Here is a 23411-nt window from a genome sequence, read left to right as displayed (position 1 = left end):
TTGCCTGCCTGCCAGCCTGCCTGTTTGCCTGCCTGCCAGCCTGCCTGCTTGCCTGCATGCCAGCCGGCCTGCTTACCTGCCTGCCAGCCTGCCTGCCAGCCTGCCTGCCTGCCAGCCTGCCTGCTTGCCTGCATGCCAGCCTGCCTGCTTGCCTGCCTCTCAGCCTGCCTGCTTGCCTGCCTGCCAGCCTGCTTGCCGGCCTTCCAGCCTGCCTTTTTGCCTGCCTGCCAGCCTGCCTGTTTGCCTGCATGCCAGCCTGCCTGCTTGCCGGCCTTCCAGCCTGCCTCTGTGCCTGCCTGCCAGCCTGCCTGCTTGCCTGCCTGCCTTCCTGCCAGCCTTCCTGCCTGCCAGCCTGTCTGCTTGCCGGCCTTCCAGCCTGCCTGTGTGCCTGCCTGCCAGCCTGCCTGCTTGCCTGCCTTCCAGCCTGCCTGCTTTCCTGCCGCCGCCCTCCGCCGCGGCCCCCGGCCCTGGGCGGGTGACAGAGGCTGGGCAAGAGGACCCTGGCAATGCGTTGTGGTGTAAGCCCTGGTGTGCTCCAATCCCGGGACTCTTACAGGCTGCTCCTGGCTTGGCCCGAGCCCCGCCCCCGCTTCCATCCAGCACAGCAAGGGATCTCCCAGCCGAGCACCACACCATGCTGGGCTGCTCACTGGGAAGTGGGTGGAGCGAGCTTGGGGCATCAGGCCAGTCGTGCCTTCAGGGCCCGCCCCGCTGGGATCTCAGCGCCTCCTCCCCAGCCCTGGGGCGAGCGCAGCCAGCCACCTGGCCTTTCCCTCCCGTCTGCCCCACCTGGTGCAAACCCACCCCGGAGCCCCCAGCGCCCCCAGACACCATCACCAGCCCGAGGCCGCTGCCCTAGCTGGGCCTCGTGAAATGCCAGGGGCCCTGGGGATGAGGGCTCGAGGGAGGGAAGAGGTCCAGGACCCAGGGAGCCCAGGGCTGTGGCGGAGGCGGAGTCTGGAGTCGCGCTGCCCCTCAGCTCGCTCCTGGGTTCTTGTATCCACCCACCCAGCCCCCACCCCCCAGCCCCCAGGCGCCAGCCTCCCGTTCCGCCCACACCGTAACCCCCCCCTGGGAGCGGGTGCGGGTTTCGGTGGTGTGTCAGGAAAGGTGCACAGCTGGACTGTCGCTTCCAGACCCTGCAGTGGGATTTGGCCGGTTTCCGGGAGTGGGGAGCGTGCCCATTTGAAGTGCCCTGGGGTGTGCGGGCACGGGGTGGGGGGGGGGGGCGAGGCGGGGCGTGGCCGGGCCAGGCACGGCCGCCTTGCTGGCCCGGGAGGGGCTGAAGGAAGGGTAGCTGGGGTGTGTTTGGCCCCAGCAGCGCCGCTCCCTGGGGAGACAGGGACGCAGGCAGGGAGGGGGGACGGGCGGCGGGCGCCAAAGGAGTGGTGAAGGAGGCCAAAGGCTTAAAAGGCAAAGGCCTACAGCACCCGGTATTCCGAGTCCGTCTCCCTTCCAAGTGGGAACCAGGCCCGACCCTGCTTAGCTTCCCAGAGAAGACGCGGTCGGACGCGTTCTGGCTCCTATGGCCGAACAGGCCAGCGGTGCCGCTGGGCGCGTCAATAGGCTATTGCACGCCTGCCAAGCCTAGCGGGTGCCGTGCCTCAGCCATGTACGCGCCTCACTGCCTGCCTGCCTTCCAGACTGCCTGCCTGCCAGCCTGCCTGCCTGCTCGCCTGCCTGCCAGCCTGCCTGTTTGCCTGCCTGCCAGCCTGCCTGCCTGCCTGCCTGGCAGCCTGCCTGCTCGCCTGCCTGCCAGCCTGCCTGTTTGCCTGCCTGCTACCCTGCCTGCCTGCCTGCCTGCCTGCCAGCCTGCCTGCTTGCCTGCCTGCCAGCCTGCCTGCTTGCCTTCCGCCGCCCTCCGCCGCGGGCCCTGGGCCCCGGGCCCCGGGCGGGTGGCAGAGGCCCCGCAAGAGGACCCTGGCAACGCGCTGTGGCCCAAGCCCCGGCGTTCTCCAATCCCGGGACTCTTGGGGGCTGCTCCAGGCGTGGCCCCACTTCCGCCTCCGCTTCCGTCCCGAACCGCACCGCCGGGCACCTGCAGCCGCGCACCACACCATGCTGGGCTGGTCACTGGGAAGTGGGTGGAGCGAGCTTGGGGCATCAGGCCAGTCGTGCCTTCCGGGCCCGCCCCGCTGGGATCTCAGCGCCTCCTCCGCAGCCCTGGGGCGAGTGCCACCAGCCACCAGGCCTTTCCCTCCCGTCTGCCCCACGTGGTGCAAACCCACCCGGAGCCCCCAGCGCCCCCAGACACCATCACCAGCCCGAGGCCGCTGCCCTAGCTGGGCCTCGTGAAATGCCAGGGGCCCTGGGGATGAGGGCTCGAGGGAGGGAAGAGGTCCAGGACCAGGTCCAGGTCCAGGACCAGGGCTGTGGCGGATGCGGAGTCTGGAGTCGCGCTGCCCCTCCGCTCGCTCCAGGGTTCTTGTATCCACCCACCCAGCCCCCAGCCCCCAGCCCCCAGGCGCCAGCCTCCCGTTCCGCCCACACCGCACCACCCACCATCTGTCCGGGTGCGGGTTTGGGTGGTGTGTCAGGAAAGGTGCAAAGCTGGGCTGTGGCTTCCAGTGGCTGCAGTGGCATTTGGCCGGGTGCCAGGAGTGGGGAGCGTGCCCCTTTCAAGTGTTGGGGTGTCAGGGCACGGGGTGCGAGGCGGGGCGGGGCCGGGCCAGGCATGGCTGCCTCACCGGTCCAGGAGGGGCTGAGGGAGTATTGACTGGGGTGTGTTTGGCCCCATCAGCGGTGCTCCCTGGGGAGACAGGGACACAGACAGGGAGGGGGGAGGGGCGGCGGGCGCCAAAGGAGAGGTGAAGGAGGCCAAAGGTAAAGGCAAAGGCGTACAGCACCCGGTACTCCCAGACCGTCTCCCATCCAAGTGCTAACAAGGCCTGACCCTGCTTAGCTTCCCAGAGAAGACTGGGTCGGAAGCGTTGAGGCTGCTATGGCCCAAGAGGCCAGCGGCTGCCGCTGGGTGCAAGACCCTGCTCCACGCGTCCCAAGCCAAGCGGGTGCCGCGCTTCACCCATGCACGCGCCTGACTGCCTGCCTGCCTGCCTGCCTGCCAGCCTGCCTGCCTGCCAGCGTGCCTGCCTTCCAGCCTGCCTGCTTTCCTGCCGCCGCCCTCCGCCGCGGCCCCCGGCCCTGGGCGGGTGACAGAGGCTGGGCAAGAGGACCCTGGCAATGCGTTGTGGTGTAAGCCCTGGTGTGCTCCAATCCCGGGACTCTTACAGGCTGCTCCTGGCTTGGCCCGAGCCCCGCCCCCGCTTCCATCCAGCACAGCAAGGGATCTCCCAGCCGAGCACCACACCATGCTGGGCTGCTCACTGGGAAGTGGGTGGAGCGAGCTTGGGGCATCAGGCCAGTCGTGCCTTCAGGGCCCGCCCCGCTGGGATCTCAGCGCCTCCTCCCCAGCCCTGGGGCGAGCGCAGCCAGCCACCTGGCCTTTCCCTCCCGTCTGCCCCACCTGGTGCAAACCCACCCCGGAGCCCCCAGCGCCCCCAGACACCATCACCAGCCCGAGGCCGCTGCCCTAGCTGGGCCTCGTGAAATGCCAGGGGCCCTGGGGATGAGGGCTCGAGGGAGGGAAGAGGTCCAGGACCCAGGGAGCCCAGGGCTGTGGCGGAGGCGGAGTCTGGAGTCGCACTGCCCCTCCGCTCGCTCCTGGGTTCTTGTATCCACCCACCCAGCCCCCACCCTCCAACCCCCAGGCGCCAAACGATGAGCCTTTCTTCTCAAGGAGGCCCACCTTGGATTCAGCCGCTGCCGCCTTTTGTAAGTCCTCTGTACGTTTCCCAAGAGACCAATAAGGACCCACATAGGTAGGGACGACTCTATGCCCCTACTCAGTACAAAGAAGCTACAGAAGATGAGACCTTCCACCTTCATCCATCTTCAAGGTTTCAGGGTTGACATTATTCAGGGAGGATATGATGAGGGAGCATAAGGCAGGCTGAGGGGTAAAGCACAAGCTGCCCCTCCTCCCACCCTGGGTGGAATATGATTGTTATTCCTTGGACAGTCTTGACCACCCAAGTACAGAGAAAAGGGCCTTAAGCACTTGTCATGGTAATGTGTGATGCTACGGCAAATGAAAATTAAATTCCCTTACTGCTTATAGCCCACTGACAATCTCTGAAACGGATAGAGTGACATCCCTCTAGGAGCTTAGCTGCTCGGTGATGGTGATGACCCTTTGCTAGGGGCAAAGCACAACCTAAGCCTAACATTATCCCAACCTTGAAGACCCTGCAAGTCAACTTCTTTTATTTCAACTGCCCAAGGTATATCCTGGCAGTATTCCTCCAAGCTTCCGCACCCGCCTCATATACATTGAATGGGTCTCATGACTTGGGTTTTATTATGTGGTAATGAAGGGCGTTTCCTTAGCCACACCTAGCCCCTCAAGGTGCTGAAAACTTGCTTCCTCCTAACCCTAACCCTATCCTTGACACCCTGCCAACCTGATGGTGTGTAATAATGAGTTACCCGTCAGGACCCCAGTGCAGATTTTCTTGCATGTGGTTTCTGTCCCCATCGTTTAATAAAATCGCCTTTGTTGTATGAAAGATGTCTTCAGGAGATCTTTCTTGGTCTTGGGCTCTGGATCACGTCCACCGTCGCCCCCAATCTTCAACAGTTCGTCAGCAGAACTCCAAACACTGGAGGATACAGATGCCTTCACCATGCAGAGCACACACTTCATCCATTGGCAATATTCTTCAGGATCTGCTACGTACCGGACCGAGCCCACTCGAGGACTGGTGCAGCAGAGCCATTCTCCAAATACCTGAGGGTTAGCCGCAAGTCAGAATCTGGTAACTAGGGGTCACTACTGGCTTCAAAGGACACGGCAACAAAAGCCAGTGCCAGGAACTTTTCACCCCTTTCTGGAGAAACACTGCAGGAGGTTTCCCTTGGTCCTAGCCCACACATGGTTCTTACTCCTGAGGCAACCATCCTATCAGGAGATTGTGCTCGTCGCATCATTGTTTGATTTATCACATTCTCTCGTGTTAAGAAAGAACTTTGGCCTTCTCTGTATCATTCTCCATCCTGTTGCTCTTTTCCCACAACGTTCTTTCTGTTGTCCACTCAGGGACAGTATCTCAGAGCCATGTTTTCTACTTTTAACAGGGTGTCCGACCATTTTCTTGTCACCGCGGGATCCCTTGGGCCACGGGGTCCCTCAGCAATTGCCTTTCAGCACTATGTGGACAAAGGTAAGCCCAGGGGATTTCAAAGTGCCCAGCAGCAATGCTCATGTGGAGTCAGGGTCACGGATATTGGGAAGGAGCTATCCTCCCTTCTGGGATAAGAGGAATGTGGAGGTAGACATTTCTGTCCCAGCTTGATTCCATAATTTGCTGAACTGAAACACTTTGGCCCTGTTTCTAGCCATTCTGATTTCCCTGGCCATAATGATAACCATGTCTCTGGTCTCAGGCAAGGACAATGAGACTGTCCCCTGCATAGTGAGTGCTGGCCACTCCTAACCAGCTCTGAATCTGGTCTGTGCTAACCAAGAGCAATCAGTTTCTGAGATCCCAAAGGAAGGATTGCCTTCCTGAGAGTACTTGGTGTTTGGGTGGCTGGTAGAAGAAATGATGGCTAGCCAACTTGTTTCCCTCCCTGGCCATTAAAGATTCCTTTACTCTGAGGAACAGTTGGTTCACCGTGGGCAGTATTCTCGAGGACTCCTTAGCACAGAAAGAGACCATTCATGAACTACTGCATCCAAGCCCTTTTCCAAACATTTGAGCTTAGCCTGCAGCACGAGCCTGTTACCTTGGAATCACTGTCCTCTCTATCCACTGACAGGATGGCAAGGGAAAACAGTGAACTCCAGAAGCTTTCCCTCTGTTTCTGAAGTAAGAACACAGGCATCTTGCCTTTCGGTTCCCATGGTAGTCGACAGAGGCTTCCCTTTGCCCTACTCATATGTGTTTCATATCTATCCATATCTTATTCCTGAGACCATCAGCTTGCCAGGGAGTTGTCCTAGTCATTGCATCCTAAGATTTATCTCATTTTCAGGACCACATGCTTCCCTGGGGAATTCCATCAGACATCTAAAGCAGTTAATATCTATGCTTCTCAAGCTGTTCCACAGAATAGAAATGGAAGGAAAACTTCCGGACTCATTCTACAAAGCCAGCTTTACTTTGATTCCCAAACCAGACAGAGATCCAGGAAAAAAAAGAAAAAAAAAAAAAAGACGACTACAAGACAATATGCCTGATGAATGAGAATACAAAAATTCTCAACAAGATACTGGCAAATCAAATGCACAACATATGAAAAGAATTTTTCACCGGGATCAAGTAGGATTCCTATCTCGGCTATAGGGCTGGTTCAATATTTGCAAATCAACCAATAGGATACATCACATTAAGAAAATCACAGGTAAGAACCACATGATCCTGTCAATACAGGCAGAGAAAGCATTTGAAAAAACACAGCATCCTTTCTTAATAAAAACCCTCAAGAAAGTCGGAATAGAAGGAACATATGTAAACATCATGAAAGCCACGTATGATACAAGCCCACAGCTAATATAATTCTCCGGGGGATAAACTGAAAACTTTCCCCCTGAGATCAGGAACATGACAGGCATGTCCATTCTCACCACTGTTGTTGAACATACTTTTGCAATTCCTAGAACCAGCAATCAGACAACAAAAGGAAATAAATGGTATCACAATGGCAAAGATGAAGTCAAACATTCACTCTTCACAGACCACATGATACTCTCCATGGAAAACCTGACAGAATCCACCAAAAGTCTCCTCGAACTGATACATCAGTGCAGCAAAGTCGCAGGGTACAAAAGCAATGTACAGAAACCCATTGCATTTTGATATACCAATACCAAACAGAAAGAGAAGTAAGGAAACTGATCACGGTCATAGTTGCACCAGGACCATAAAATATCTATCAATAGCCTAAAAATACGAATGAACCTATCCAAAGATATAAAAGATGTGTGTGCTGAAAACTATAGAAGGTTTATGAAGTAAATTGAGGAAGACACAAAGAATGGGAAAACTTTCCATGTTCATGGATTCGAAGAATGAATATTGTTAAAATGTCAATACCACCCAAAGCAATCTACATCTTCAATGCAATCCCCATCAAAATCGTGCCACCATTCTTTCCAAAGCTAGAACAAATAATGCTAACGTGTGTATGGAAGCACAAAAGACCCCGAATATACAAAGTAATATTCAAGAAGAAAACCAAAGCGGGAGGCATCACAGTGCCGGAATGTAGCCTCTGCTACAAACCCGTTATCATCAAGACAGTATGGGATGGACACACAAACAGACACAGAGGATAATGGAACAGAATAGAGAACCCAGATTCAGACCCACAAATGTATGGCCCGGCCCACTAATCTTCCACAAAGCACGAAAGAGTATCCAATGGAAAAAAACCAGACTCTTTAACCACTGGTGCTGGGAGAACTGGACAGCAACATGCAGAAGAATGAAACTAGATCACTTTCTTACAGCATACACAAAAATAAACTCAAAATGGATAAAGGACCTGAATGTGAGGCACGAAACCTTTAAAACCCGAGAGGAGAAAGCAGGACAAAACCTCTCCGACCTCAGCTGTGGCAATTTCTTACATGACACGTCTCCAAAGGCAATGGAATTAAAAGCAAAAATGAACTATTGGGACCTAATCAAGATAAACACCCTCTGCACTGCAAAGGAAACAAGCAACAAAACAAAAAGACAACAGATGAAATGGGAAAAGATATTTGCAAATGATGTATCAGACACAGGGCTAGTATCCAAACACCTGTAAAGAGCTCACCAAACGCCACACCTGAAAACAAATAATCGGGGGATGAAATGGGCAGAAGACATGAATAGGTACTTTTCGAAAGAAGACATCCAGATGACCAAGAGACATATGACAAGATACTCAGCGTCACTCCTCATCAGAGGAATACAAATCTAAACCACACTGAGATTCCACTTCACATCAGTCGGAGTGGCGGGAATGAACAAATCAGGACAAAATAGATGCTGAAGAGGATAGGAGAAACAGGAACCCTCTTGCATTGTTGGTGGGAAGAAAACCTGGTGCGGCCACTCTGGAAACAGTGTGGAGGTTCCTCACCACATTAAAAATAGATCTACCCTATGACGCAGCAATAGCACTGCTAGAATTCAGGGGATTCAGGAGTGCTGATGCACAGGGGACTCGTACCCCAATGTTTATAGCAGCGTTTTCAACAATAGCCACATGATGGAAAGAGCCTAAATGCCCGTCAATGGACAAATGGATAAAGAAGATGAGGTTTCTATATACAATGGAATACTAGTTGGCGATGAGAAAAGATGAAATCTGGCCATTTGTGGCAACGTGGAAGGAACTGCAGGGTGTTCTGCCAAGTGAAATAAGTCAGGCAGAGAAAGACAGATACCATATGTTTTCATTCATATGTGGATCCTGAGAAACTTCACAGGAGACCAGAGGGGAGGGGAATGGGGGAAACAAGTTGCAGAGAGGGAAGGAGGCATGCCTGAGGAGACTGTTAAATACTGAAACAAACTGAGGGTTGATGGGGGGTGGGGGAGAGGGGAAAGTGGGTGATGGCCACCGAGGAGGGCACCTGTGGGGATGAGCACTGGGTGTTGAATGGAAACCAATTTGACAATAAATTATATTGAATACAAGAAAAAAGAAAAGACGCTCAAAGTGACTCCTCATCAGGGGACTACAAATCAAAACCACACTGAGACGCCACCTCACACGGATCAGAGTGTGCCTGTGGGTGGGCAGTCAGCACCGCTGCTTTGCTGGGACACAGTGTGTCCTCCAGAAGCGACAAGGGGTGGGGGGTCTCGCGCTTTGGGAAACATGGACAATCAGGAGCAGCGAGGCTGCAACGTAGCCCAGGGTGTCCCGAAGCTGGCCCAAAGGTGGCCCATCAACGGCATCGGGGCTCTTACAGGCTCCCGAGCCCCTGTCGGTGGCCGAGGAGGGGGGTGGGGGAGGGGCTTGGAAAGAGCACAGACTTGGGTTAGGATTGCACAGAGGCCCGCCCATGCATATTTTTGGGGGTGGTTTTGGCTTCTTGGCTACTTTTCTAGAGCAGTTTTAGCAAATGTGACAGGAAGCTCCAGAGATGTCACACACATACCTGCCCTTACTGCGGCACAGCCTCTCCCCTGAGCAGGTATCCAAACCCCCCGCCAGGGCGAGGCCTTTGTCACAGCCCCAAACCTGTGCTGATGTGTGTCCATCGCCCAAGGTCCGCAGCTGAGATCGGGTTCGCCTCTGACGTTGTACCCCAGTGCGTCCGGGCGGGTGCGTGTTGAGGAGTCTCTGCCGGTGCAGCGTCCCACCCGGTAGTCTTTCCGCCCTGACGCAGTAGTTTCCGTTGGTGCTGGCGCCACAGCGCATTTGCCAGGCGGAGAGGTGGGCGGGAGGCCGGCGGCTCTTGCCGGCGGTAGGAGCCCGCGTGCGCTGTGGAGGGCGAGGGAGGTGCTCTTCTGAGCATCCGGCTTCTCCCTTGCTAGAAGTCTTCCACCTACGAGGATGTCGTCCCGGGGCCCCTGTTTCTCCGAAGACCGTCCCGATCGAGGCAGGTGAGTTCTGGTGGACCCAGCGCCGCTCGGACTCCCGCAGAGGCCCCAGTGCCAGCCGTGGGAGGCCGGCAGGCGCGGGGCGCCCTGGTTCTGCTCACTCGGGGACAGCATTTGGCCACCCTCGGGCGGAAGGCCGGCCTGTCCGTGTGGACGCCCGCAGGCTCCCGTGAGTCGTGGTGGCCGCTCTGTGGCGGCGGGGTGTGTGTGGGGGCGCCTCCCGTGGCAGTGCTGGCTTAACCGCTCGGCAGGCGGTAAGGGCCCTTCTCACTGCAGGTAGTGGCTTCTGGGAGGTTCTCCGGGTGCCCGCCTCAGCCGCGGCTGTCGTGTAAGGAGTGTGCCGCCCGCCCTCGCAGAGGCCGTCGGAGACCTTCCCGCCTTGTCCGTCCCCTGACCCCGCACAGGCTGCACACGTTCTGTCCCCCGAGGCGGCTGCCACGAACAAAGGCCGCCTTAGGCCCTTGCGTCCTGTGGGCCAGGCCCTCGAGAGTCTGGTGAGCTGGGGAAACCCTATAGAAATTGGGAAGTTGACGAGAAGAAGGGGAGAGTGCCCTTTGTTCCCTGGGTCAGTGTTTCTCAGACTCGGTGGTGTCGGGACACTCGGACATCAGGGGATTATTGAGGGCCCCAGAGAGCCTTCGAGTGTGGGGGTTGTGTCTCTTGATCTCTACCGTGGTGAGGTTAAACCGAGAATTGAAGCGGGCGCCTGGGTGGCTCTCTGTGTTAAGGGTCCGACTCTGGCTCAGGTGGTGCTCTCACAGTTGATAGTTTAGAGCCCCATGTGGGGCTCTGTGCTGCCAGCTGCCAGCCTGGCCTTGTCTCAGATTCTCTGTGGCCCTCTCCCTCTGCCCCTCCCCTTCACGTGTCCTTTGTCTCTCTCTCAAAAACAAACATTAAGGAAACCAAACCAAATCCGAGCATCTCAGATGTGATGAATTCACTTAAAGACAAGAAATTAGTACATATTTTTCATACCTTTCATGGAAAAAATACGTACATTTTCAGAACAACACTGTGTAGAAGCATGGCATTGGCATTGGCATTGGCTTAGTGCAAGGTCTTTATTCTTCCAGCTGCTTCTGCATTCAGTGTCTTGTGGCCAATTATGTTTAGGAAGGTGATGTGGACTCCCCCAGATGAACAGCTGGAGGCGAGGAGGGTGTGGCGGTGGCTCCTGGGGTGTCTGGATGCTCTTTCCTGATTCCGCACTCAGATGGGTGGGGCTTCCTTGCTTCTCTTGGGGGTTAGCAGCCCGCACAGAGCTGCCTTTTTGTGTGGCACGCGGTGGACGTTTGGAACGTCCTAGGCCACTACTTTCAGCTGATCTTCCGTATCTTTCACTCAGCGAACACATTCTTGGAACCACCACCTGGATGAAGAAATGGAACCTTACCGTGCTTCCTAACTCCTACTGACTCCCACCGAACGTCCCCCAAAGGTAACCACGGTCTTGACTTTCACCAGCGATGGCTTTGGCTTGTTCCTCGCTTCGTGTTGAGCCAACCCTTGAGCGCTGTGTGTGCGCAACGCGCCTGCTTTCCTTGCGTGGCTCTGCTGGTCCTCCCCTGGCGTCGAAAGCCCAGTGTGTGAGGACAGCACGGTTTATTCTTTCTCCCGTGGGTGCTCCGGTTTGTGCAGAGGCTGCCTGCAGATCCACATGCACCGTATTGGGTTGCCATGGAGGAGCAGGGCGTGAGTGGTGGCACGTGTCTGTCCCCCTCGAGCAACAGCGTGTGGGAGCTCGGGGCTGGCTGATGCCTGGTACTGCCTCTTCTCGTGTGTTAGCTGGTTGCTGGGGCTCAGGTGCTGGGAGGTATGGTGTATTCGTGGGACCCGCCCCCGTGTGTGTCTTGGCCACTTACGTGTTTCTTTTGTGAAATAATTGCCTTTTGGAAGCCACTTTGTGATTAGGTTGTGTGTTTTGGTTTTTGTTGATTTGAATGAGTTCTTTGTATGTGTGTGGAATACATCTGTGAGTGGCAGAGGTTTTCACATTCTTGTGTCTGTCTGCCTTTCCTTCTCTGTGTTGCCTTTTGGTAAGTTTCTTTTTTTTCCTTTCCAATAGTAGAACCATTTGTATGTTTCTTGCCTTGGATTGGCTAGGGCCTCCAGTACTGTGTTGAATGGAAGTGGTGAGAGTAGGTGTCCTTGTCTCCTTCCAGATACGAGAGAGAAGGGTTTCATAATTTTGTGTATACTTAATATTTTTTAAAGTTTCTTTCTTTATTGATTTCGAGAGCGTGCATGGGAAGGGGAGTGAGAGATGGGAAAGAGAGTGGATCCCAAGCAGACTCCTCCCTGTCAGCACAGAGTCTGATGCGAGGCTTGAACTCATGAACCGTGAGATCGTGGCCTGAGCTGAAATCAAGAGTCAGACGCTTCACCGACTAGAAGCCACTCAGGTGCCCCAAAGAGTTCAGTATTTTACCACTACGTATGACACCTGCCGTTGCGTTCCTGGTAGATAGTTGGATCAAAACATGAAAATTCTCCTCTATTTTTAGTTTGCTCTGATTTTTTAACAATCATCAAAGAAATAATAATACTAAGTTTTCTGAAATGTGTTTTGTGCATTTTGGGGACAAGTGATTTGTTTCAATGTTGTGGTTTTACTTAAAACAACTTTTGCCCTTCTAGAATAATCCAACCCTGATGTCTATGCATTCTCTGTTCACTGGATTCCATTTGTAAATAGTGTGCTTTGCATTCTTGCATGTGTATTCAAGAGAGAGGTGGGTGTTCCCTTGCACCCTCTTGTGCTGTCCATGCTGGGGTTGGGGATTAAGGTCGTGCTGGCCTCCTAAAACAACGTAGGAAGAAGCACTCCTTGTGCTTTCCCAGAAGAGTTTTTGTGTGTGTTCTTTACTTTTGGGAAGAAGTGCTAGGCCAACAGCTGGTGTAGGGTTTTCCTTGTGAGAAGGGTTTTCATTGCAGATTCCTTTCTTAAGTGGAAATAGGATTTTTCTGATTTCCCATATCTTCTCGTGTCTATTTAGATAAGGCATTTTGTTTTCTTGTAATTTGCTCAGACCTCCCAAACTTTCCAAGGAGTAAGTGTCAACTGGTTTCTAATATCCCTCCTATCTGCAGCATCTGGTGTGATATTTGCTTTAGAACTTCTTGCTATTGGTACTTTGTGCTTTGTTTCTTTTTCATAGAACCAACTTGGGCGCTTTTTTTTTTTTTTATTTCTGTCAGTTACTATTTGTTTCCTGCAGCACTGATTTCTGCCCTTTTTTTTTTCCATCTACTTGGTGATTGTTTGCTGTCCCATCTTGTGGTTCTCGAACTAAATCCTTCATTTGATTTTCAGCCTTTGTCCTTTTCCAGTATGTGTATTGTATTTATTTGCTTATTAGTGTGTTGATTCATTTTAGAATGAGAGCATGAGCAGGGCAGAGGGGCAGAGGGAGAGAGAGAGAGAGAGAGAGACAGAGAGAGATAGAATCTCAAGCAGGCTCCTCACTCAGTGTGGAGCCAGGCTGGGGATCGATCTTGTGGCCGTGGGATCATACCCTGAGCGAAAATCAAGAGTTGGTCACCAAGCAACTGAGCTATCCCTATGATATATGTATTCTAAAGGTATGAGTCTCCCTTTAAGCACACCTTTAATGATCTTACAAGTTTTGATAAGCTAAATGTTTATTATCTTTTATGTGAAACTATTTTCTAACTTTCACTGTGGTATCTTTTTCTTAATTCGTCACAATGTTTAGGAGCATAACACATCTTGATGTTTCGGGGGATTTTCTCGTTCTCTTTGTGCTGATTTCTAGCTGAATTCCATGAAGGTATCTGTCTCAGTGTTTTTGGGTGATTGTAACAAAATTCCATAGACTGGCTGCCTAATAAGCACAGAAGCTTCTTTCCTATAGTTGAGGAGACTGGGAAGTTCTCAAGATCAAGGCATCTGCAGATTCAGGGTCAGGTGAGAGTCAGCTTCCTGGTTCATCGACAGCCTACTCCTCCCTGTCCTCAAGTGGTGGCAGGGGTGATGGTGCTCTCTCAGCCGCCCAGGACTGGTCATCACTGGAAGTCTCCCTGTCTTCATCCCATCACTGTGGGCGTGATGAATTGTTGGGGGTAAATGAACTGTTAATCTAATGCGATCCCTAAATATGCCCTGCAGTATTTCAGTCCTTTCAGATGAGTTCACTTTCCTAATGGCCTGGCATATATTCGTTTTCATGAACTCTTCCTTGGCCACGTGCAAATAATGTGTATTGGGGGGAATGCAGTATTCTCTTATTTATACGTTAGATGAAGTTTGTTAATGACAGAATTCAGATTTTAGTGACCACTTTAAAGCAAGTAAGGAATAGGCGAGAATGAGTTTAATAATATTACTAACAGGTATATCCAAAATATCATTTCAGTGTATAGCCAGCGTGAGGGAGACTAATGAATGCTTTTGCGTTCTCTTTTATCACATTGTCTTTAAAATGTGGTGTGCATTATATACTTTCCACACGTCGCACTTTGAGGAGCCGCATTTCAAGGACTTGCAATAAAGCACGTGACCGCATATTGGACAGCCCCGTCCCACTCCTTTGATTTTTCTGTTGTCGTCAGTTCTGTCAGATACTGAGAGATGTATCGTTAAGTCTCCCATAATGCTTATGGATGTGGCTCTTTTCCCTTTTCTATGTTTGTCAATTTTTCTGTATTTCGAGATTGCGTTATCGGGTATATGCAAGGTTAGAAGTCTTGTGTTCCTGGTAAATGGAACTTCCATCGTGAAATGTTCCTCTTGGTCTCTAGTAGAGCTTTTTGCTATAGAGGTTAGTTTATTGGAGGGTCCCAGTGGTCACATCAGTTTTCTGTTCGGTTGGGTTTGCCTGGGGATCTTTTCCTTCCACCTGTCTGTGATCTTACGTTTTAGGGTGTACCTTTGTGACCAGCGTATGCTTAGTTTCCTTCTAATGAATTTGACACTCAAACTTTTCCTTGGAGTATTTGTGCACATGTAATGACTGATATGTTAGTTTACACGTACTGTATTACTAGTTTCTTCTTTGTCCCAGCTGTTGTGTGTTCTTTTGGTCTCTAGCCTTCCTTTAGAAGTAGGAGGGAGTTTTTAATTGTACACTGATCTGTTAGGTAATTGGAATATATCTATTTCTAGAGGCAGGTGCATTTTAAACTGACCCCTGCCTGATTCAGGACTTGTACTGCTTCCCTGACACTGCTCTCTCCTCTTAGTTTTTCTTTGTTTTAAGATTTATGTGTGTTTTGAGAGAGACATAATACAATCGGGTGAGGGGCAGAGCAGAAAGGGAGACACAGAATCTGATGCAGGCTCCAGGCTCTCAGCCATCCGCACAGACTCTGATGCGGGGCTCCAACTCACAAAAGGTGACATCGTGACCTGAGCAATGTCGGACACTCAACTGACTGAGCTACCCAGGCGCCCCTGCTCTTTTCTTGGACACTTGAACCACACTGAACTCCCCTTCACCTTTTGTTGGCTAATATTTTTTAGTCTTAGATGGATTTTGGCGTTGATGTCATTGTTTCGTGCACTTAATGCTTGTTAAGGTTTGTTCTCATAGTTACCCTTTGTTCTGCAAGCCTTGTTTTTTCATATTTCTGTCAGAGACTACATTTCTTTTTTGCAACGAGCTGCTTTAATATTGCTTTTAGTTTGTGTCTGTAGTTGATGTGTAGTCATGGTGTGTGTGTGTGTGTGTGTGTGTGTGTGTGTGTTGTTTTTGTTGTTCCGTTTTTGTTTTTGCTTCTGTTTTGCCTGAAAAACATCTTTACTTTGCCTTCACTGTGAAGAATGTTTCTGTTAGGTAAAGACTTCCAGGTTGGTGGCTATTTTAGTTCACCTTTCATACATGCCAATCCATCATCTGGCTTCATTTGCTGTTCTTGAAGAGTCAGCTGGTAGTGTTGTTGTCGTTGTCCCATGGAAGGCGGTATCTTTGTCCTCTCATGACTGTTAACATCTTTTTGCCTCGGGTGTTCTTTGTGGAGTCACTCTCATGGTTCTTTTATCAGTTTTGATTCTTATCTTTGTAGCGAGGTGGTACTACCCATTCTGTGTTTCCTCTACTTTGTGGGTTCCTATTGGACCTTTGTACCATATCTTCTGTGTCTTTTGGGCTTCTGTATTTTCTGGACGTTTTCTCTGTGTATGGTCTAGATATATTTTTACCTAACTATCTTTCAGTTCACTGAGTCTATTCACCTGTGTCTAGTCTGATGTGAAACCCACCGACTGAGTTCTTCATGCCATTAACAAGATTTTTTAGTCTTTTAATTGTGTTAGAGAGCTAGACAGACTGGGAGCAAGGGAAGAACAGAGAGAGAGGGAGACACAGATGCCGAAGCAGGCTCCAGGCTCTGCACTGTCAGCACAGAGCCCAACGCGGGGCTCAAACTCCCGAATCACGAGATCATGACCTGAGCTGAAGTCAGATGCTTAACCAACTGAGCCACTCAGGCACCTGGAGATCTTAATTTTAGCTCTGGTAATTTGCAGTTGGAGAATCTGTTTTGAGTCTCTGAAAATTTCCCATTTGTCAAGAATGGTTTTTGGACAGTTGACTTTTGCATCCAATAACTCCAGTCTATGTGTCTCCTCTTGGTCTGTTTCTCTTCTTTCTTCTTTGGGTCGATATGACCTGTTTGTTTTTTTTTTTTTTTTTATGTTTATCTATTTATTTTGAGGGAGAAAGAAAGTGAGAGCAGGGGTGGGGGTAGAGGACGGGGGAGAGAGAGACACTGTTGAGGAGAGGCTCTTTTCTGTTCAGTAGAGAGCCCAACACAGGGCTCAAACTCACAAACGTGAGCCGAAACCAAGTGTTGGTCACTTAAACGAGTAGACTGAGCTATCCAGGTGCCTCTCTTTTTTTGTTTGCTTGTTTGTTTCTTTCCTTTTCTTATGAAAAGAATTTTGTTTTAATATTATTTACTTTTGAGAGAGAGAGAGAGGTAGAGACAAAACTTGAACAGGGGAGGGGGAGGCAAAGTGGGAGACACAGAATCCAAAGCAGGCTCCAGGCTCTGCACTGTCACCACAGAGCCCGACGCGAGACTCACACCATAACGCGTCAGTTCATGACATGAACCAAAGTGGGATGCTTCCCCGACTGAGCCACCCAGGCATTCCTTTCATTTCCTTGCCTTGCTTTGCCTTCCTTTCCCTTCCTTTCCTTTCCTTTCCTTTCCTTTCCTTTCCTTTCCTTTCCTTTCCTTTCGTTTCCTTGCCTTTCCTTTCGTTTCCTTTTCATTTTTTTCTTTTTTCTTTTCTATTCTTTTCTTTTTTCTTCTTTTTTCTTTTCTTTTCTTTTCTGTCTTTTTGTTGTCTTGTCTTATCTTGTCTTTTCATTTCTTCTTTGTTTTTATTGTTGTGCTGGACTGTATGGAGAAGCATAGAGGCTCTTCGTGTGCTTGTATTCCTTCAGCATTTCATCCCACACACCCCGAGTGCGGCGGTTCTTGGGCCCACTCAGGCGTGAGTGAGTTGAGACCGGGGCTCAGTCTTTGTAAGGTGCAGTGTGAGCTGGGCTCACGCTGTCCCCCACCCCCGTGTAGACCTCCAGGGTCTCCATTTGGAGGCCTGGAGTATTTCCGAGGACCCGTCCTTGATGCTAGCTCCCAAAGCCCCGTTATTTTCTCCACAGCACAATGAGATGATGGAAGGGTCAGCTTCTCAGGCAGTGCTTGCCGAGTGCCGGGCTCCTTTTCTGTGCCTCCCTGTGCTGTCCAGAGCTCGGTTAGCTGCCACTTTCTGCTTGCCTTTCTGTTAGGTTTCCTTTGCAGCTCGTTGGTATCTTGCCTCCAATCCCTGAGGAAATTCAGAATCCTCACATGTCTTGAGGGAGAGAGAGGACTCTGAACATTAGAGTTGGCTCAGCGGGCTTCCCTTTTGTTGGGGTCTCGGTCCTCCCAGTTGGTACTGCCTCGGGGTCTCCTTGATGCCTTCAGAGATGCTTCAAATTGAACTCATCTTTCCTAGTTCATGATGTGTTGATTAACAGGCTACTCACATGTATAAGAGCAAGCCAGGGAAGACTGAGAAGTCATAGCAAACATTTTGGTCCTCAGCATTTGTTACAGGAGAAAACGAAACCCAGTAGTCCTTGCCTAGTACCCGTCGTTCTTCTAAAATGACCATCCAGTTTGCCCACACTCAGCCAGCGTCCATGGGGTGGTGATGGTGTCAGCCTCCCAGCTCCCTATCCCCCACTGCCACGGCCGCCCTCCTCCCCTGTCAGGTGCCTGCCCAGGGCAGGCTTTGTGATGACGGGCTGGCTATGGCAGGGCAACTAGATGAAGTGGATCGCTTAAGTGACGCTTATTCTGGGAGTGTTTGATCAGTGTTGTTTGTATTCTAATTTTCGTAATGTTTATTTACTATTTAGAGAGACAGAGTGTGTGGCCAGGGGAGGCGCAGACAGAGGGAGACCCAGAATCTGAAGCAGGCTGGGGGGGGGGGATGCCCCTCAAGCGTACAGGGTAGCCCCCACAAAAAGGGCTTCTGTGTTGGTGCACCCGAATCATCTGCAGAGACACAACCACCCACCCTTGTTGAGCCCTTTTGTGACTCTGCACCATTGTGGTCGCCAGGCTCTGGCTGCTGTGCTCCTCGGAGAGGGTGGTGGAGGCACATCTGAGAAGAGTGTATCTGGGCGAGTGAAGGGGTTAGGAGCAAATGTCGCTGACTTGCGCACTGTGGTTCCGGAAAGGCCTTTTCCGGAGAGGTCGCTCGGGAGCTGAGGCTGACCGAGCACTCTCCCAGCAGTCTGACTCCGAGGCCAAAGGCCGGGGTCAAGGAGGAGCTTGGCTTTGTTGTGAGCCATGGAAGCGGAAGCGGAGCCAGGTGAGGCACCAGGCAGCTGGCGTTGGGACGGAACCTACCCCGTAAGGAGTTGGGTTTTCCGATAAGGGCCTGGGGTCGTTGTGTCCTCAGGGGGAAGGACTGGCATGATGGATTTGAATGTTTTGAAAGCTGGTGCTGGTTCTGTGTGGATAGTGGGTTGGGGGAGGAGACAAGAATGGATGCAGTGTAGACGTCATTGGGTAGAGTGGCTCCTTCTAATGTGTGGGTTGAGCTCTAAGATTCGTGTTTTAGGCAACAGGTACAAGCCCCTCACATCACCCATCACATAAAGCACAGGACAGTGTGCGTCTTTATATCCTTTACAGAACTGCGTAATGTTTAAAAGCAGCGTGTGTAATTTTACGTGTGTGGGTACAGGGCGTACACTAAAGTATTCACCTGTTCTGGAGTGCATGGCAGGCACGGTATTAGGTGCTGAACCCTATGTGCTGCAGTTACCTCGCCCAGAGACGTATGCGGTTTTACGGAGAGCAATAGAAGGGCATGGGAGTGTGTGGTTCGGTGGAATAGGGGGAACGTGTGCACAGTGCGGCTGCAGGATGGCCGTTTTGTGCCATGGGTCGGCGTGGGTCAGACTCGGGGAGGCGGTTTTCCTTGGGAGGTCCGGCTGCCCTGTGTTCTCCTTCATGCACGCCACTCTGTCTCCCGGACGCCTTTCCAAGCACCTCGTAGTGAAGCTCCATCTGGGCGGACTGTGGGCTCTTTGAGTTCCACACGGGCCACCACCCTGCCCCCCCCACCTGTGCCTCCTCCTGGGAACAGAGCAGCTTGCTCCCTGGTCCGGTGGTCAGAAGCCAGGGAGATGGCTTTGCCTCTCTCCTGCTCTTCCCTCTCCCTGCTGGGCCGTGGGTCCTGTGGCGTGGAGCTTGCCTGTCTTTATGTCAGATCTTACTGCCCTTATGCCCGTGTGAGGATAGGCTGTCCAAGTGCACACAAGTCTCGCACACGACGTTCCTCCTGATGAACGCTTAGGTGGTGGTGACACACATGCGTCCCGGGTGGCCTGGCTGCATGCTCCCTCGATTTTCACGCACAGACGTGTGCATGGCAGGCGAAGTGGTTCACTGAGCACCTTGGTGAGGATTTGCTGTCTGGAAAGTGGGGGTGGGTCCTCACAAATGTGCTGATATGCAGACATGCATGGGGTGGGGGGGACCCGCTAGATGGGGCTGTCTTGGGCCTTGGGGCCTGGCGGTATGGGGGTGGAGGCGGGCACTGTCTGTGCAGCTTTCCAGAAGGGCCTTTCTGTTCCTGGCCAGTGTTTCCATAGACGGCTGGCTGGCTTTAGTCCCAGCGCCCTTGTCATGGAAGGGTCCATGTGGGAAAGGAGCCGAGACTCTGCCGGATCACTCCTGGTGGCAGCGTGCTTTCCAGCGATGACACTTCCGTGCCGCCTTCCTCGCCCTCCGTCTGCTTCACCAGATCTCCTCTCTGTGCTGTCTTCTTCTGTGACCTCCTCTGGGCTTTTCTCTGTGCTCGTGACCTTCTGTAGGATACGCATTTTGAATCCCTGCATCCCCCAACTCTTTTTCTTTTTCTTTTTCTTTTTTTTTCTTTTTGCCATATGCACAGTGTCATTCATGAGTTTCCTGATTGGCTGTGTCATAGGTCCTGGAAATCACGCACGTCGTATGGACAGTCATCTCTAGCAGGGATTTCTTGATTGTGTTGGGCTTGACGGTTTCCCCAGAGTTTTTTGTAACGTCCCTTGGCATCTTCCTGACTTTCATAATGTTCCCTCTGTGGCGGTTCTCTTTGGTAGCATTGACTGTCCTTCTTGTAACGTGCCTGTGTCATGAACCTCACAGGTCCTCGTGGCCCCTGGTCCGCAGGCTCACTTAGACCCGCTGCGCTCCGGAGCGAGTGAGCCGCCAAGACACGTTTGGTGGTGACCCGTGGGGTTCTGGGTGGCCAGGACATTGTCCAATGTCAGAAGAACTTTGGAGGACAGTCCCTTGCTTTCAGTGTACTTCCTGAGTTGAGGGACAGAGCCGGGATGGGACTGCCCCAGGGCAAGGGCTCTGGTTGTGCAGCCAGACCACTGGCCACTGGCACTTGTTGCCTTCAGGACCCTGGGGTGAGCTTCCTACACAGGGCCAGCCGCCCTGCTCACACCCCCACCTGTAGCCGCTCATTCGGTAGCTGCTTCACCCCTTCCTACCCAACATCTTGGTGCTCACTTGTCTTTCTCGTGAATAAATGTCGTTTGTGGCATTTTCCCCCCGACAGGGCACCTCCTGCTGCATGAAAAACCCGTGCAGGCAGCCATGGTCTCCTCAACTGATTTTCTTGGGTTTTCACTTTTTGCGTTGGAGTGGTTGACATGCGGTGGATGGTAGTTCCTGCTTCTCTGCAATCTTCTCTGGGGCGTCTGGGAAACTGTGTCCTTCTTCTTCGTGGTGGAAGCTGCTTCTCCTAGCGTCTGGACCATTTTCAAAGCCAAACCCCTTTCTAAAATCACCAAGCTATCCTGTGCCTGCATTGAAATGTGCCAGTTTTCGATCCTTCCCTTCCTTCTGCCTTACGTCGTGATGTCAGGTCTTCACTTGTCTTGCAGTTTGAGTTGCGTCGGCAGGTGTGCCCGTCTCACAGCAGTCCTACATCCACAGAGATGCCACATCTTCCGCACCAGACACAAAGATGTCTCACCAGTAGCACCAGGTTTTTGCATGTGCTGGGGTCGCCGCAGGGAGAGAGCTTCGAGACTTTCCCTTTCTTTGTGCCTCCGTGGTCCTCACGCTGGCCGGCTGGCAGCTGCAGCTGTGGACCTCAGTACATGTCAGGCCATTCAGCCTTTTCTTGTCACACCATGAGTCTTCTCTGCATCGCGGGAGCACGTCCGGCATCCCTGGGCACACTTCGAACGGGTCCCAGGCTGTAATTAAGGTTCATGGTATTGCCCTTAACGCGGTGAAAATGACGCAGGAACCCTGAGAAATCACTTCTCCTGTGGTGCTTGATGTACTGGAGAAAGGAAGTGCTTACCAAGAGCTGAGTAGCAGATTCGTGGATTCGTGCAACACCTGAGGGGACCTCAAGAGCAACAGGAGGTGGTGCACACTTCCCCCAGAGGACAGCGTCTGCTACAGCTCGTGTTATGCGGTTAGGACTTAATCCTGCGTCTCCACATTTGTTTGCCTTTCTCTTGACTGCAAATGGCACCATGTAGGTACGGTCAGTTTCTGTGTGCAAAATGATACGTTTTATCTTGTCAGAGTAGGTTTGTGTATGTTTTCGGGGAGGAAATGCTCTAATAGCCTAGTATCTGCGTATATTTCATGCACTCGTGGCCTCCCTTTTACTTACTAGGTTTGATACTTCGTAGCTGCTCAGCTCATCTGCCAGTCTTTCCAAATGTCACACATCTCCAGAAGAGTTTCCAATGCATTTATTGGAACAAAAATCCCCACATAGAAACGGGCCTGCACAGTCCTACATCAAGGATCAGATAGGCTTCTGTGGGTTCACCTTGTCAAGTCAGATTGCAAGGAACGTGGTCAGTTCTGTGGTAACATTCCCGTTGATTTGGAAAGGGCTACTTTATGAAAGAAATTGAAGTATGTCACCAGTTTGTACTTGGATTTTCCAGAATTGCTGAAATCAACAACTCTCCTTATTTGGAATGTCAGTTGTTAAGTGAACGTTTGTCCCCTCGTTTGTCCTACAGAGACAAAAGCTCTGGGGCGCCTGGGTGTCTCAGGGCATTAAGCGTCTGACTCTTGGTTTCAGCTCAGGTCATGATGTCATGGTTCAGGGATTGAGCCCTGCACCGGGCTCTGCGCTCGACTGACTGGAGAGTGTGCGTCCACCTCCTTGGAGCCCACCTGTACGCCATGTCCTGGGCGGGCGCTCAGTATTGGCGTGAGAGAAGCCCCACGCGGGGTGGTGGGCCCTGGCATCACTCTCCTCAGAAACCCTTCCTCCATAATATTTCCTGCTTGACTAAGGAAAGAAGTCGTAAACTCGCCCTTTCGTCAAGAGTCCTACCATCATTTTTGAAAAGTCCATTGGGTGTGGTTGAGTCTGATTGAGCCAGGGGTTCAGGCTAAGACAGCAGCTTTTGAGTACCGTCAGCCTTTCCCCACTGCCGCTCCACAAGCCTGCTTGGCAGACGAGGCCAGAGGCTGCGGATGGGCAGGAGGCTTCTCGGCCGCTTGCTCCCGAGTCAGCAGAGTTCCTGAGTCCTAGACCTGCCAGGCACCTGAAAATGTCCGTCCCCTTGAGTGTCGGTCCCTCCGAAAATCCCCGGGACTCCTGTGGGTGGTGAGGAGGGGACTGGTGTGTGTGATGCTACTTGAGGGCGGTGGGTGCTGGGCCTCTGGAGGGCCACGGAGGCCTGGTGTGCTCTGGTAAAGACCCCCTGTGTCTCTCCACTTTTGTCCCCTCTCCGACCCCAGGAGTGTGCAGCTCTCGCTGCAGAGCTCCACACCTGCAGGGAGCAGCTCGTGCAGAGAGAGGAGGAGATCGCCAACCTGAAGGCGGAGAGAAACAACACCAGGGTCAGTAGGCGCACTGCCAGTGTCTTCAAACACGGGACACCATTCACTCCCCTTGTCCGCAATGTCCCCGTGGAGTTGGCTGGGACCTATTGTTCTCAAACCTTGTTTGATCCGTGAGGAGGAGTAAGGCTCTTTTAACACATTGGCGGGGACGGCTCCCTACCTGGGAACTGAATTGAAGGGATTCAGACTTGGTTTTGCATTTGGTGAACTTGAGGCCCGGAATTGAAGGTGTTCTTGAAACACGGTTTTCCTTTTGCCTCTCCCGCCAGCTGCTGCTGGAACATTTGGAGTTCCTCGTCTCCAGGCACGAGAGAGCTCTTCAAAAAACAGTCATACGGCGACAGGCGAAGACTCCGGCCGGCGTGTCCAGTGAGGCGGAGGTGCTCAAGGTCCTCAACTGCATATTGGAGAAGGACAAAACCGAGGCTGAAACGGTGTGCCTAGCCACGGCGGTTC

General features: G+C 52.3%; 2 protein-coding genes across 7 annotated transcripts in view; one reads left to right on the top strand and one right to left on the bottom strand.

Moving 5' to 3' along the window:
- Window positions 1–23411, bottom strand: part of LOC147575923 (liprin-alpha-1-like) — a 547540-nt gene that overhangs the window by 242039 nt on the left and 282090 nt on the right. The gene's annotated exons all lie outside the window — the stretch shown is intronic.
- Window positions 1–23411, top strand: part of LOC147575926 (liprin-alpha-1-like) — a 360673-nt gene that overhangs the window by 222829 nt on the left and 114433 nt on the right. For all 6 annotated transcript variants that reach the window (XR_015241603.1, XM_086679725.1, XM_086679724.1 and 3 more), the window contains one exon: window positions 23225–23335. Coding sequence is in view for 5 of the 6 variants with exons in the window: in XM_086679725.1 (XP_086535851.1) it covers window positions 23225–23335 (111 nt within the window). In the remaining variant the exon portion in view is untranslated. The remainder of the gene's footprint in view (window positions 1–23224; window positions 23336–23411) is intronic.

This window comes from Puma concolor, chromosome D2 (assembly GCF_028749965.1).
Source record: "Puma concolor isolate L17-30 chromosome D2, mPumCon1.1.hap2, whole genome shotgun sequence".
NCBI lineage: Eukaryota > Metazoa > Chordata > Mammalia > Carnivora > Felidae > Puma > Puma concolor.
This window is presented reverse-complemented; position numbering and strand designations above follow the sequence as displayed.